The sequence below is a fragment of the Polyodon spathula genome, chromosome 4, assembly GCF_017654505.1.
Source record: "Polyodon spathula isolate WHYD16114869_AA chromosome 4, ASM1765450v1, whole genome shotgun sequence".
Taxonomy (NCBI): Eukaryota; Metazoa; Chordata; class Actinopteri; order Acipenseriformes; family Polyodontidae; genus Polyodon; species Polyodon spathula.
This window is the reverse complement of record NC_054537.1, coordinates 62,044,426-62,058,228: the sequence shown is the minus strand read 5'-3', so window position 1 is coordinate 62,058,228 and position 13,803 is coordinate 62,044,426. Positions and strand designations below refer to the sequence as shown.

Genomic DNA, 13,803 nt, shown 5'->3' with positions numbered 1-13,803 from the left:
AGTGCATTGATTTGTTACAAATAAATAATGGGGATTGTTTTTTTTTTTTTTCTTAAGGACGGTAAAACGCGACTGACGTGTATCCAAGTGCTGACTATATCAAGGGAAAGAAAAAAAAAAAAAAAAAAAACACCAGTTACAATTCTTAAAGAAATAAAAACACAGCTTAGGACTGCTATCAGAGTAATTTCAGTTACTTTGCATATGGTTTACTTTGTAGTTTTGAAAATATAACAGTTATGCTACAGTATATACCATTTTAATTGAGTTCATGCTGTAAGCTTTATTGAGTTTCTGACTAATTTGTAACTTGTTTATTACTGTGAATTTCCCGATGCAAATCCATGTATCTGTGGACCAAAGACATGGATATTAAAGCATCTAATACAGTGAGCACTCGTTTTGTTTTCACATATTGATTTCATTTAGAGGAAAAAAAAAAACAGTCTGCATGACATATTTGAATTTATACGATCAACGCATTCTATATTGTTAAAATGAGCCTTGTAAAGAGGCTGTCTGTCCTCAGAGGCAGATGTGTAACCACATCCCAACAGTACAGTGTTTGTAATATAGGTGCAATTCATTTTCAAGTTATTTCTTGTTGGAAGCAATGTAGGGAATACTTAAAGAAGCACAAATTAAATGATAAACGTTATGTATGTATTGTATTAGATAGCTTTTTCGTCTCACCTCATTGGACAGCAGTAGTAATACAATTAATTGGCTGGGCACAAAGCCCATTAACACAAGTAATTATTGTAACTGGTAAACTAAATAGATATCCTAGTACCCCAAGCTGTTGTACAGAAATTGGGAAGAATTCTCCCTAATGCACTAATCCCAATTTTAACAGGTGGAGCTAATATGACCAATGACAGTTACTTTCTCAAAGTCTGTAAAACTGTGAACATTTGTAGCTAAACTAAAGAAGCAGCCTTTAGGTTTGAAATAATGATTTTGCTGGGTAATTGAACCTCACTTCCTCACTTTCTGTAGTCTGTGCACAGTAGACTACCAACCGACATGGATAATGCCATTAACTCTGTATTTTGTTCATTTCCTTTAATTCAAAATTATTTATAATAAGTTGATATGGACAGCTGGCTGTCTTTTATACCATAAGTTTCGCAGGTTGGGTGACAGAACTGCTCAGTTTTCATTCACTGCCCTCTTGCCTACAAAGAGTACTCACAGAAAACATTCTTATAATATAAGGTCATTTGGACTTAGAACAAGGGTATTCGGGTAATGGGATATAATAAACCAGCTTTGGTTAGGCTACTGGTGCCAGCACCTACTGCAGCATATTGATGATCGTTAATACTGCCAGTAAGTATATTAAAATCTATAGCAGTTGGTTTTGGACTGGTAGGTTGGCAGCTCACTGTTCGAGGTACAGTTTATAACTGTATAAATGTGCATTGCCAGTTGCATTGCAATGCATACTCTAAGCATTGAAAGGACCCTTTTCTTAAACTGGATGTTTCCGAAAACCTGTATTTGTCATTCCTTACTGAATACAGCAACATAAGCTGCCCCCAGAGGAAGTGCCATATCCGTAATTTAATTGATAATGCATCTGCAACAGCTCTCTTTTCAAGGGATGATTCAGAGCTCCCATGACGTTCTAAACATTTTTACAGGCAGAAATGCACTACAGAGACACACATGTTATAGGTTTAATTTTCATAAGCTTCATTCTTTTTTTTTTTTATCTATATAGATCCGGCTGTTAGACCAGATCAATCAAAAAGACATAGACGAGAGCAAATAAGCTTTGTTATCATAAAAAGTTACATAAAAATACAGATTATTTCTGTCTTTACAACCAGGGGTTAAGTAAAATGCACCTGCAGTATTTCTAACAGTGGTATAAGATGGAGATAACGTTTTGGTCACAGCTAATGTTTCTACTTAAAGCCGCTTGTAGGAAACCACAGTAAGACACAGGGGTCGGACACTGTATTGTGCTGTATTAAAGTGGTAGCCTTTAACTGATCACTTCAAAGGAGACTTTGGCAGCATAGGCAGATTTGGAGAGTAGCTTTACCCTTTGCTTTTCTATTGTTGTATGCCTCACTAGCCATACAGTTCCATGGCAGTTTAATGAGCTACACCCTAGCAGAAGGGAGCATACAGTAATTAAGGTATTTTGTATAACAAAAAAGACGAGAAAACAGCAGCCTTGGTGTGATGTTTGATGTAGTCTGGTAGCTAGACCTAACGAACCTGCAAATTAATTAATTAATGTAAATTTATTTAAAAACGGAAAAGCAAAGCATACAAGCAGTTTAAAAAAAAAAAAAAAAAAACACAATTTTATCAATTCCAGATGACAGCTAAAAAACAAACATACAACGTGATTTAGAAAGAATAAATGAGATGTGAGAAATCTATCTTTACGTTCACTACATACTACTGCCAGTAGCAGCCTATCTAGTATTTCTTTTAAATGCGAATGCAGAACACATACATAACCCCTTACACTACTTAAGAAAGACAGTTGTGTTCCTTATTGGAGAGCTGTCAGCATGCCAGTATAAATGATGGCAATGCCATAAATATTAACACAGAGCAGATAATGTTATGAGAGTGTTCAAAATTAACATTTTACTAATGAACACCATCTGCAGGATGGGTTAAGGAAGAAGAATGTGAAACACGTTTCAGTCATTGCTTTTCATCACCTTTCCAATGCCATTAACGTTTTATATATTATCTAATAATAAAATATTAGTAATATATAATAATTATTATATATATATATATATATGATAACTATAGATATATATTCGGCTATATATATATATATATATATATATATATATATATATATATATATATATATATATATATACATATAGAATATAAGTGTTATGATCATATATATATGTAAAGAGGATAATGAAATTATTGTTTCAATGTATACTAGCTTCTTCACTTTAATATTCAGGTTTGTTAACAAAGCACGCACCGCCTCATGCCTGGCTGTATCCAGTGCTGCCATTCAACTCACAAATCACAAAATTTTTTTAAACAAGAAAAAAGGAGCTAACAAGCCTCTCACGGTGCTTCTCAAATTGAACTTGTCAAGATTAATAAACACCATATGGGGTATGATACCAGTGGTTTTGCAGACAACATTTTTAAAATGACCTCCTCTGATTAGCATTACCATATACCTTCTTATTTTTATTTGTACAAGCAGCTTCTATTTCAAATAGCAGCTATAAAAATGGTGTTTCTCTCAAAGTGCTTAACCTCACACACCCTCCTCACACATATCCAGTTAAAAATTTACAGTAAATGAAAGGATGTACCCCAAAGAATTTACTTTCAAACTGTCTGGTTACCAGAATATTAGAATAGACAAAGTAGCATCACTGCAAAACCATCAAGTTGATATTACTTCGAATTCTTCATAATTAGGCATTTTATGCATTGATTTCCTCCCTTACATTTTTCTTAATCAGCATTAATGACACCAATTTGATTTATTAATCATTTTGCTTTTAAAGATTGGTATATTTAAGTGGCCATGTTCCCAGTCATTAAAAGTGTCTCCATTTCACTGGAACTGTACTCAAACATTTTAATGTCAGAATGAATTTACCAGCACAAAGAACATGATCATTTTTGACTAACTGATTAACATTTGTTGTAAGTGAATGACACAATGTTAATATTTCCAGTTGTTAAATTGTAATTGCTTTTGTTTACAGTAAATGTGGTGCTCCTGTTTAGTGTTTTCAAACTAATATAAGATATTTTATTTTCTAATCTGGATACTTATTACCCAGTTTGTATATGTACATTTTTCTCCATTATTGACACAGGTCAACTTTACAACCATTACTTTCTGTTGTATAATATTGAGCTAGGAATTTCTCAAAAAAAAAGAACTATATACTATAACACACTCAATAGCAGAATATGTAGTAATACTTAAGGAAACATAAAACGATGTAATAAACAGTTTCACTAGAAATCATTCTTCAGCATTTCGTTTTATAGGTTGCTTAGCACAAGTGCTATCCTCCCCAAGTAGAGCATTAACGCCTTGCAAAGGTTCTAAACTATATTTTACCCTGCCATTTTTTCTTCCCATTGACACTTTTTGAAATACAGCACACTACAGTAAAATTGCTTTTTACAGTCCCCTTATCTTACCGGCCAGTAATTGAATATAAACGAGGCACCTTGAGTCAGGTGTCACAGTAATGTACTTGCATTCAGTGCTCTGTCCAAAGATGCCAAGTAGCTAATTGGACACATTACAAGTCTATCGCTAAAAACCAGCAGTGACAAGTCATTCAGTTTATCATGAAGTGTACAGTGTGGCATCATTGATTTGTGCAATGTTGCAAAATTTAATAGGATATTTTACACTTGCACCATTTTAATTCTTTAGGGTTTATATGGCTGAATACTAAAAACAGCTGGAATGAGCAAATGGCTAATTCTCTGTGCAGTTATTGCGGTGAAAATAAAAAGGAAACCTGTGCTGCTTGGTATTCTAAAACTATCCCAAGGGTAACCTTACAGTTTAGTGCAGGTTTGGATTTTGTGTTTGAGTTTACATTTGAGCCTCAAAGTGGCCACACCCTGTAATACCCCAAGTGCTCCAGATAAGGTTTTGGGTCACTGAGTAATTTACTCTCCAATTTAGACACTATGGGGCTGGTGCAAGGATAGTTGCAGTGCAAACAACTGTTCCTGCAAAATTGAAATTGCCTAGCGGCCAGGCAATTATTTTCCCCTGTCCTATGATGCTTAAGAGCAATGCAAATTACTTAACATGCACAAATAAGGAGCCGCAATCATGATCATGGGGGTAGCCATAGTGCGGCCGCACTTACAGCCCAGAGGTGAGGTGAGGTGAGTTAGGAGTATACAGAGCAGAAGGCTCTGTATGAGCTATTACAGACCTTTTTGGGTGCATACATGAAGGCACCCCCACTATGGTCCAGGCAGCGAAACCGACACGTCATGTTGCCAAAATTTCTCTCTAACATGTTGTGTTGCTACGTGGGCATGGTTGTAGCAAACTTGAGCTTCGGTTTATGCATTGCTCAATAGTGTCATCACCCAGGGTCGCAGGCCATAGCCACTATCCCCTATCATAGACAATTGTGTCCTATTATGTTAAAATTAGGGACAGTGTGAACATTACATTTTTTGGAAGTTCATCGCTAAAAACTTTTATCAAATAATGCATTAATATTTTGGCTTGTAAATGATGTAGTTTTAAGTATTTGTCTTTCTGGGCTGAAATCTATCTGGCATTGTGGAGGCATTGCATTCAAGTTTTTATATAGATCAGTGAAAATGGCTTGTAAATAACAGGTTATATTAAGTGTGAATAAACGTGAATGAATGTTATAATTTTTTTACGTTTGATTTTATAGTTCATTACATTGGTACAAATAATAGGGTTGTTAAATATAACACTGGACCAAACAAGGTATTATAATTTAAAATATCCTCTTCAACTAGAATTTCTAACTCCTCTGCATGTAGTTTTAGTTTGCGTTACCTCTGCCTGTCTGCAGTGGAGGATTGCGTCTGTGGATCGCTCATTTTCGGTCAATGTAAGCCACTGACCAAAAGGTACGCCTGGACTGCTGGGGCTTTCTATATTGCGGAGGTCACAGTCTTGGACATTATCTTGCACATTAATTTATCGCTCACAATATATGTAGTTTGCACGCTATGGTATGTAAATTAGCCAAATAGTGTGCATGTAAATTAATGCCTTTTTTGTTAGTAAATGGGACAGTGAATTTGGATTTATGGTGCACGTTAGGCTCACTACTTAATGTGCATGTTACAGCTACATTTAGTGCCCTTTCGTAAATATAAATATCAAGCATAGTTCACATTTTTTCAGTGCGTAAAACACCCAGTACGCAGCTCATCTGGAGCACCACATACTCCCATTGCCAGCATAATGCCATTTCACTTGCACCTTGAACACAAATAGACCACAGTCTGTAGCCCATGGTTAATTAATCAATTGGAAGCAGGTGTGTATTGTCCAGTGTTGAAGGTTTCAATGTTTTAGATTGGATCTGCCATGACCTGGTTGTTGTACTATTCATTGATTGTTTTTGTTAACGTGTTGACCAATGCAATCACTGCACTGATGAGCACCCACTGTAATGCCCCTTGTGAAGTAAAGGAGATCCTTCTGCGTCCCCCTGATTATGACTGAATAGTTGCACACAACTCAGGTAGCTTATTTAGTTTAGTGCATGACATGACATGTGATGTGACCACATACATTTGGATACATTGCACTAATACATTTTCTAATTGTACTTAGTGTATTTACTACTCAAAATGTGCTCAGATTTTACAGTAAAAATAGTGTTTGTATGAAGAAAATAATCCCAGACCCATCGAACCATTGCTCTTTATTTAAGAATGAAGAAAAATTGCAGTACATGTTGGACTGCCATAATTCCCTGGAAGTGAACAAACTCTAAATATAATGTTTTCTTGTCCAACATGCTTCACAATACCAAGTCCAGCTGCCACACGAAAATCAGCCTGACATCTCCTTCTCATGATCCGTGCCTCAGACTTGAGGCAGTCAGTGCTACTCCTTCCCAGGGCATCTGTTAGCGTATGTAGGCTCTGTATCTACACTGTGAAACTGAACACTGAAATTGCACTATGCAGCATGTTCCACACACGATCAATCGAGAAAATAATTCCAAATTAATGTCAGTGATGATTTTAGTTTGGTTTAACATGTCCCCCAGCAACACTGTACCACCAGTAGATATAATAAACAATTCAGTAAGAAATACCACTTTCTTATATCCACTGAAGGATATTTTAACCCATACCAGATGCCTCCTTAAGTTTGAACTGCTTTTATTGGGATGTTTAAGCAGCTATTGTACTTTGTTACTAAATATTGTGTTTGCTGTATTATTATTTTATTAAAGATAATGTCATCATTCCTCTTAAAATGAAACTTGCCCCGAGATTGTATTTGATGCAAAAGACTGTTCTGGGTGAGGATAAGGAAAAGGAAAATGCTTCCTGCTTCAAAAGTAGGGTTTTGCTACTTGGTTTCTGTTCAAGGGAATAAGATAGCTAGGTATCTATTAGACTGTTGTTTGCTACACTGCCGGTCATCCGCAATGCTTGATAGACACAAGGTGCCAATTATCTTCCACTTTGGGTTCTTGCATTTTTTAACAGAAAAGACAAATTGAACAGGGCCACTGTGCAATGAAAAAAAAATCTGTGCTGATTCTAATCTAGTCTTGGGCGACTGCTTGTGGGTTACAGAGAATTTTTCAGTACAGAGAGCATTGCTACTTCATGCAGAAAAGGCAGCATATTATAAGGCAGCATATTATTGTGTTAATATTTTTGTAAAGAGGATGTTGAACTGATGTCAATGTTTTTTTATTTGCCTATTAGTAGAACTGTGGTTCTTAAGTCAACCAGAAAATCAACAGAAAATCTCATTAAGGATATCATGAGCTGTGCCTTCTATCCTCGACACAGAACATTAGTCAGTTAAAGTTATTGGAAATGATCTGGGATTTTTTGGTGCACAGCTTCCAATCATTCACTGGTGTTGTTTAGTGGTTTTTGCTTTAGAGAAGATCTTAGCTACATTTACATCTGCCCCATAAAACCTATGAAATATCAATTGTTCCAATATTGCACAGAGGCTGCTGCCAGTTTCACCTGCAGTCTATAATCAAGTGTGAAGTCAGAGGTTTCACAAGATTTCACATTTTTGTCACCAACCTCCGATATTTCCGACAGTACATTATATTCACAGCCCTGAAGTTCTGCCTACATGTATATTTTTTTCTTTAATCTGCAAAGATTTAAAACTTTCTAAAACCTTCACATTCTATGCTTATTTATTACCTTCCACCATCAGTGTGAGTTGAATAGCTCGAGTTCTGCCAGCCTGCAATACAAACTGGGGCTGACAGTCCCAACTGAAATTGATCTCAATATGCTGCTGATGGAGCCTGATTTCAAGCGACATTCAAGTCAGTCCCAATGGCAGATAGAAACATAGCAATAGCTTCAGGGAAGTTCACTTGTCAGCCATAAAGTTAGCGATTCAGGCCCAGCCTCTGCGTGTTGCATTTGCAGATACAGCAGAACACATTACTTTACACATTACATCTTTATCCCTTGTGGATAGATATTGTCATTGCAGCTATGTTTGCTTTAGTCAGGTATAATTTTGTTTCTCAGGAATATCAATACACATAGCATTAATGGACATCATAGCATTAATGGATGCACCAAGTTACATGTCGTGAAGGTGGGTTTTGGTCTTAAAAATAGAAGACTACAGCAACAGTTCCTATGGAGAGCGGGTGAAGTAATATATACGTGTTTTATGCTCTCATACTGTAGTTATTAAGGGAATTAATCACCAGCAGGACTGCTTTCTGAAAAAGGTGTTTTAAAAATAAATAAATAAATAAATTACAAGGTGGAAATGTCAGCCCTGATGTGCACTTCTGATATTATATCAACCAGTACATTCCCTCCTGCCACCCTAATTAGTTAACTGAGGTAAAATTTACATTTAATACTAGAGAACGCCATTTGAAAAGCAGGTTAGGGGCCTTTTTAATTTTTTAAATTAATGCTGAAGTAGTGTTTTCAGCTAATTTAGGAAATGCAATCATGCTTATTCTTCATATTTTAATTGTTTCATGTTCAAATGTTTGGCAACGGCTATAACTACAGTATGTGCTTAATAAATAATTTAATGACCTGCAAAGAAAAATGTTCTGCAGCTTTTAGGACGATAAACCACACTTCAGTAGTTTAATTGCGCATTGTGCAGTGTGCTTAAGTCCAGGTGGTATTTAGAATATGTTGATATTTTATTAATGTACATTGCTTTTTAAGAAGCAGATTCTATAGAGTATAGGATCTTTAAAATAGTGTACTAAATAAAAATGCGTGGAAATTGACATTTTAAAATAAACACGCATTTTGACATATCTGTCCCTTGATGGTCATATGCTATTACGCCTTTCCTTTTAGTTGTTTTCAAATTCCATAAAAAATGGCAAAGAGGTTTTGTGATTGGTGTGAAATGGACCAGGCGATAAAGTTAGATCGATGCATGGTTGAACAGGTCAAGAATGCAGATTTTTGTGATGCATTGCCTCATATACCGCCAAAGAAACTTTGAGTGGTTGAAAACATTGCCAGCTATATAACAGGTTTGAATTACAATAGTAACTTGTCTTGTTATTGCTAACTTATTTAAAGTATAACTGACAACCAAATGTAAGTTTGTTTGGTAGCTTTCCAAATTTCAAAAGATAGGCTACCCTATAAAAAAGAAAACAGTAAATTTTGATTAAAAATATCAGCTGTTTTTTATTTTTTTTTTAAATAAAAATGTCAATACGTTATAAATATTTTGTATACATTTTGTTTTCAGTGGTATTATCTTTGCCCCACTAGTCTATCAGTCTTTCTTGACCGTACTTCGCAGTTGAAATCTGTTAGTGCCTTGTGTGACGCACAGACAGCAATGACCCTGTAATTATTAAACTAATAGTTTGATCACTATGTGATGCTAAGTCTATCGCTCAGTTGTGATCTTCTTACAGGTCTTGCTAATTAATTTTTTCAACCTAAAAAGTATCATTGCAAACTTTATAAAATAATGATTAATTACACTTTACTACGAGTGACTACGTGTAAGAATGATAAATGCAACTTTTTTTTTTTTTTGTCCAAAGCAAAACACAGCTCAACAAAATTCTTCAGACTGGGTTACAATATCTTTCTGAAACCCGTTTCTACTGTGACCTTTCAACTCTGTTTTTTTTTTTTTTTTTTTTAAGGGGCAGTCCTGTAGCCTACTCGGAAATAACTACATGTATTCACAATCTGAAAATCTCATTATTATTATTATTGAGTGCCTAATCTATTGATGCATTTTGTGATAGGTTATAATAATATATATTCAGGATATTACAGAGAGATAGCATGTACAGTTGGTTATTTATTTTATTGACGTGAGTAAAATAGTTGACAGACCGCCAATGTTTTCCAGGGGATGAAGGTCATAGTTGGCGCAATGCCTGGCTGTGTCTAGGAAAGCACTGCGTGAAAGCGCGTCACGAATACATGGGTTTGCAAAATGTAAAGCAGTGGAGGGGAGGGAAGGAGGGAGGGGGGTTAGGTGCGCAGTGTAAACTGAATAATAGAATAAAGGGTTATTATTAAAAAAAAAAAAAAAAAAAAAAGATATTTAAAAGGTTCAAATTTAAGTGAGTAATCTTCGGTGGATAATGCATCTATTAATTTTAGAGCGTTGCGTAGGAGCTGTTGTAACTGGAACAGACGGCTCCAACCTTCATTGTCGAGAAGCAGCAGCCAGTTTGAGACAGGTGGTGCTGAATCAAGATGTGGAAAATCAGGACCAAACTTCTTCAGTCCTTTGTTCCTGTGTGCCATTGTTTATTCTTATTGATCCTTTATAGTTGTTGTTTTTTTTGTTTTTCAATGCAGAATGAGGGTTGTCTGTCAAACTAGCTATAGGACTACCACAGAGGTTGGTATTCTGGACTGCTAATAGGGACATGGGACTCACCTACTCACTGACCACCTGTGAGGATTTTACCCATCTGCAACAGAAGCATCTAGAAAAGCATCAAGAACCAAAACTGAAAATTCACACAGAAGGTACTGTTTTAATATTTGTTCTACTTTGAAACTGTTACTGGATAATAAGAAGTTTGATCTATATTGTGGATAACCAAGGCAAGCATACTTTAAGCATGAACCCAACTGAATAAAGCAGAACATGTCTAATTGAATAATGCACGTAATTTTTTTTTTTTAAATTAGTAATAAATATTTAGTGGATACCATGGAATTACAAATGGATTCGGTCAGTGTCTTGTCACTGGTATGATATCATTAAACTCAGAATGATCATTTATATTAAGTTCAAAACTAAGGGGTGTGTGTGTGTGTGTGTGTGTGTGTGTGATTAAAAAATACATCACACATGAACATATTTATATATATATATATATATATATATATATATATATATATATATATATATATATATATAGCTAGCATGTAATCAAAGAAACTACAAAATGATTCACAAATGTCTAACAGAAGCCATATTATTGGTACAGTATTTCAAAAATGTCTCATTTTTTCAATTTCTGTCAGTTTTTCTTTAAGTGTATGGAAAACTACAAAGCGGTATGTAATTCAATATGTTAACGCAACATTATTCAATATGTTTCATTCGACTTAGTTAATTTTTTTTTTAAGTTTTGGACATAGAGACAACATTGACAGTGTCGAAAATAATGCTTGCCATGCGATTTGTACTTGTTTATCAACAAGATAAATAAAGCAGTTCTTCTTCTTCTTATGTTTTAACTTGTTTTCTGTCAACTGTTAGTTATTTACAGAATGTCTTAAGTTGGACATGTAGCTATAATAATAATAATAATAATAATAATAATAATAATAATAATAAACAGATGTGTTTGTGAGTTTATGCCATTGTAATCCTTCTGGAGCACAGAGCCATGGTTGCTGTGCCGTCTTTAAGAGTTACCAAAAGTTTGTCCTAGTTCATTTATGAAATATGCGGCATAGCGACATAACAAGGGACCCAGAGCTGTCAGTTTGATGCCTAGAATATTTTTGACCTCCCACGGCTTTATTACCAGTTTTTTTTTTTTTTAATTTATTTTTATTTATTTATTTATGTTGTTTGTGGGAATGATTACTTTTTCAATTGAATTAGTCAACTGTGGAATTCACATTGGGACACTGCTGTACACAAGGTCGTCATAACATGATAATACGGCAGAGCAATGTTCTCTTTTTCTCCATCTGTTGCTGCGCTCTCTCCCTCTGTGCCTGCTGAACGTAATTTGCTCGCAGGATTTATTTAGTTAGTTATTCTTAATGTTATTTATTGCATTTAAAAAAAAAAGAAAAATGTGTACCTACTCTTCAGGTCAGCGTGTCGTGTTGGCGTTTGATTTATTTCTGTGAGGATGTCTGAGCAAGACAAATTGAACCAAGAAGAGGCAGTGGAAGAATCTGTCAGTTGTGAGCAGGAGAATGAAGGCTGCCCGACCTCCCCGGACCGCTATGTCAGAACCGGGAGCCTGGAAGTGGAGGAGAAGGAGAGCAAGAGGGAGAAGGAGGAGACTGTGCAGAGCGACAAGGCAGAACTGCAGCAGGTGGGAGAGGGACCAGGGGAATCTTTTTAGACTCTGCTAGTGGTGACACGTTACAATGTCTTTGTCTATATACAAATATTTGTTTATTTTTGGTTTTATAACATGTTAAAAAAAAAAAACAGATGCAGTTAAAATAACTAAATATAACACAGTCATTATTAAGGAGTTAAATATTGGGTGTATTTATTGCAGATCATAACAAATCATTATTTTATTTCTATTGCTATCTGACTAAAACACATACAAAACAAAGACTTTTATCATTTAAAGAGGAACTGTAATGCAAATGATTATATAACCAAAATGCAAAGTGAGTGAACAGAAGAACAATCTAAATCAAATCCATATTTGGTGTGACCACCCTTTGCCTTCAAAACAGCATCAGTTCTTCTATGATTAAACACTGATACCAAACATGTGCTAATGATCATCAATTCAGTATGTAGGTTGAAGCACAATCATTAACTGAAACAGAAAAGCTGTGTAGAAGGAATAAAACTGGGTGAGGAACAGCCAAACTCAGCTAACAAGGTGAGGTTGCTGAAGACAGTTTACTGTCAAAAGACATACACCATGGCAAGACTGAGGACAGCAACAAGACACAAGGTAGTTATACTGCGTCAGCAAGGTCTCTCCCAGGCAGAAATTTCAAGGCAGACAGGGATTTCCAGATGTGCTGTCCAAGCTCTTTTGAAGAAGCACAAAGAAACGGGCAACGTTGAGGACCATAGACGCAGTGGTCGGCCAAGGAAACTTACTGCAGCAGATGAAAGACACATCATGCTTACTTCCCTTCGCAATCGGAAGATGTCCAGCAATGCCATCAGCTCAGAATTGGCAGAAAACAGTGGGACCCTGGTACATCCATCTACCGTCCAGAGAAGTCTGGTCAGAAGTGGCCTTCATGGAAGACTTGCAGCCACAAAGCCATACCTCCAATGTGGAAACAAGGCCAAGCAACACAACTATGCACGAAAACACAGGAACTGGGATGCAGAAAAATGGCAGCAGGTGCTCTGGACTGATAAGTCCAAATTTGAAATATTTGGCTGTAGCAGATGGCAGTTTGTTCGCCGAAGGGCTGGAGAGCGGTACACGAATGAGTGTCTGCAGGCAACAGTGAAGCATGGTGGAGGTTCCTTGCACGTTTGGGGCTGCATTTCTGCAAATGGAGTTGGGGATTTGGTCAGAATTAATGGTCTCCTCAATGCTGAGAAGTACAGGCAGATACTTATCCATCATGCAATACCATCAGGGAGGCACTAGATTGGCCCCAAATTTATTCTGCAGCATGACAGCAACCCCAAACATACAGCGAAAGTAATTAAGAACTATCTTCAGAAGAACAAGGAGTCCTGGAAGTGATGGTATGGCCCCCACGGAGCCCTAATCTCAACACCATCGAGTCTGTCTGGGATTACATGAAGAGAGAGAAGCAACTGAGGCTGCCTAAAGCCACAGAAGAACTGTGGTTAGTTCTCCAAGATGTTTGGGCCAACCTACCAGCCGAGTTCCTTCAAACACTGTGCAAGTGTACCTAGAAGATTTGATGCTG

At 36.2% G+C, this 13,803-nt stretch overlaps 1 protein-coding gene across 4 annotated transcripts in view; it reads left to right on the top strand.

The window, feature by feature from the left end:
• Positions 1-13,803, top strand: part of LOC121314711 (cAMP-regulated phosphoprotein 21-like) — a 69,391-nt gene that overhangs the window by 3,885 nt on the left and 51,703 nt on the right. For all 4 annotated transcript variants that reach the window (XM_041248274.1, XM_041248273.1, XM_041248272.1 and 1 more), the window contains exons 2-3: positions 10,537-10,710; positions 12,020-12,248. In XM_041248274.1, the coding sequence (XP_041104208.1) occupies positions 12,060-12,248 (189 nt within the window). In that variant the 5' untranslated portion in view covers positions 10,537-10,710; positions 12,020-12,059. The remainder of the gene's footprint in view (positions 1-10,536; positions 10,711-12,019; positions 12,249-13,803) is intronic.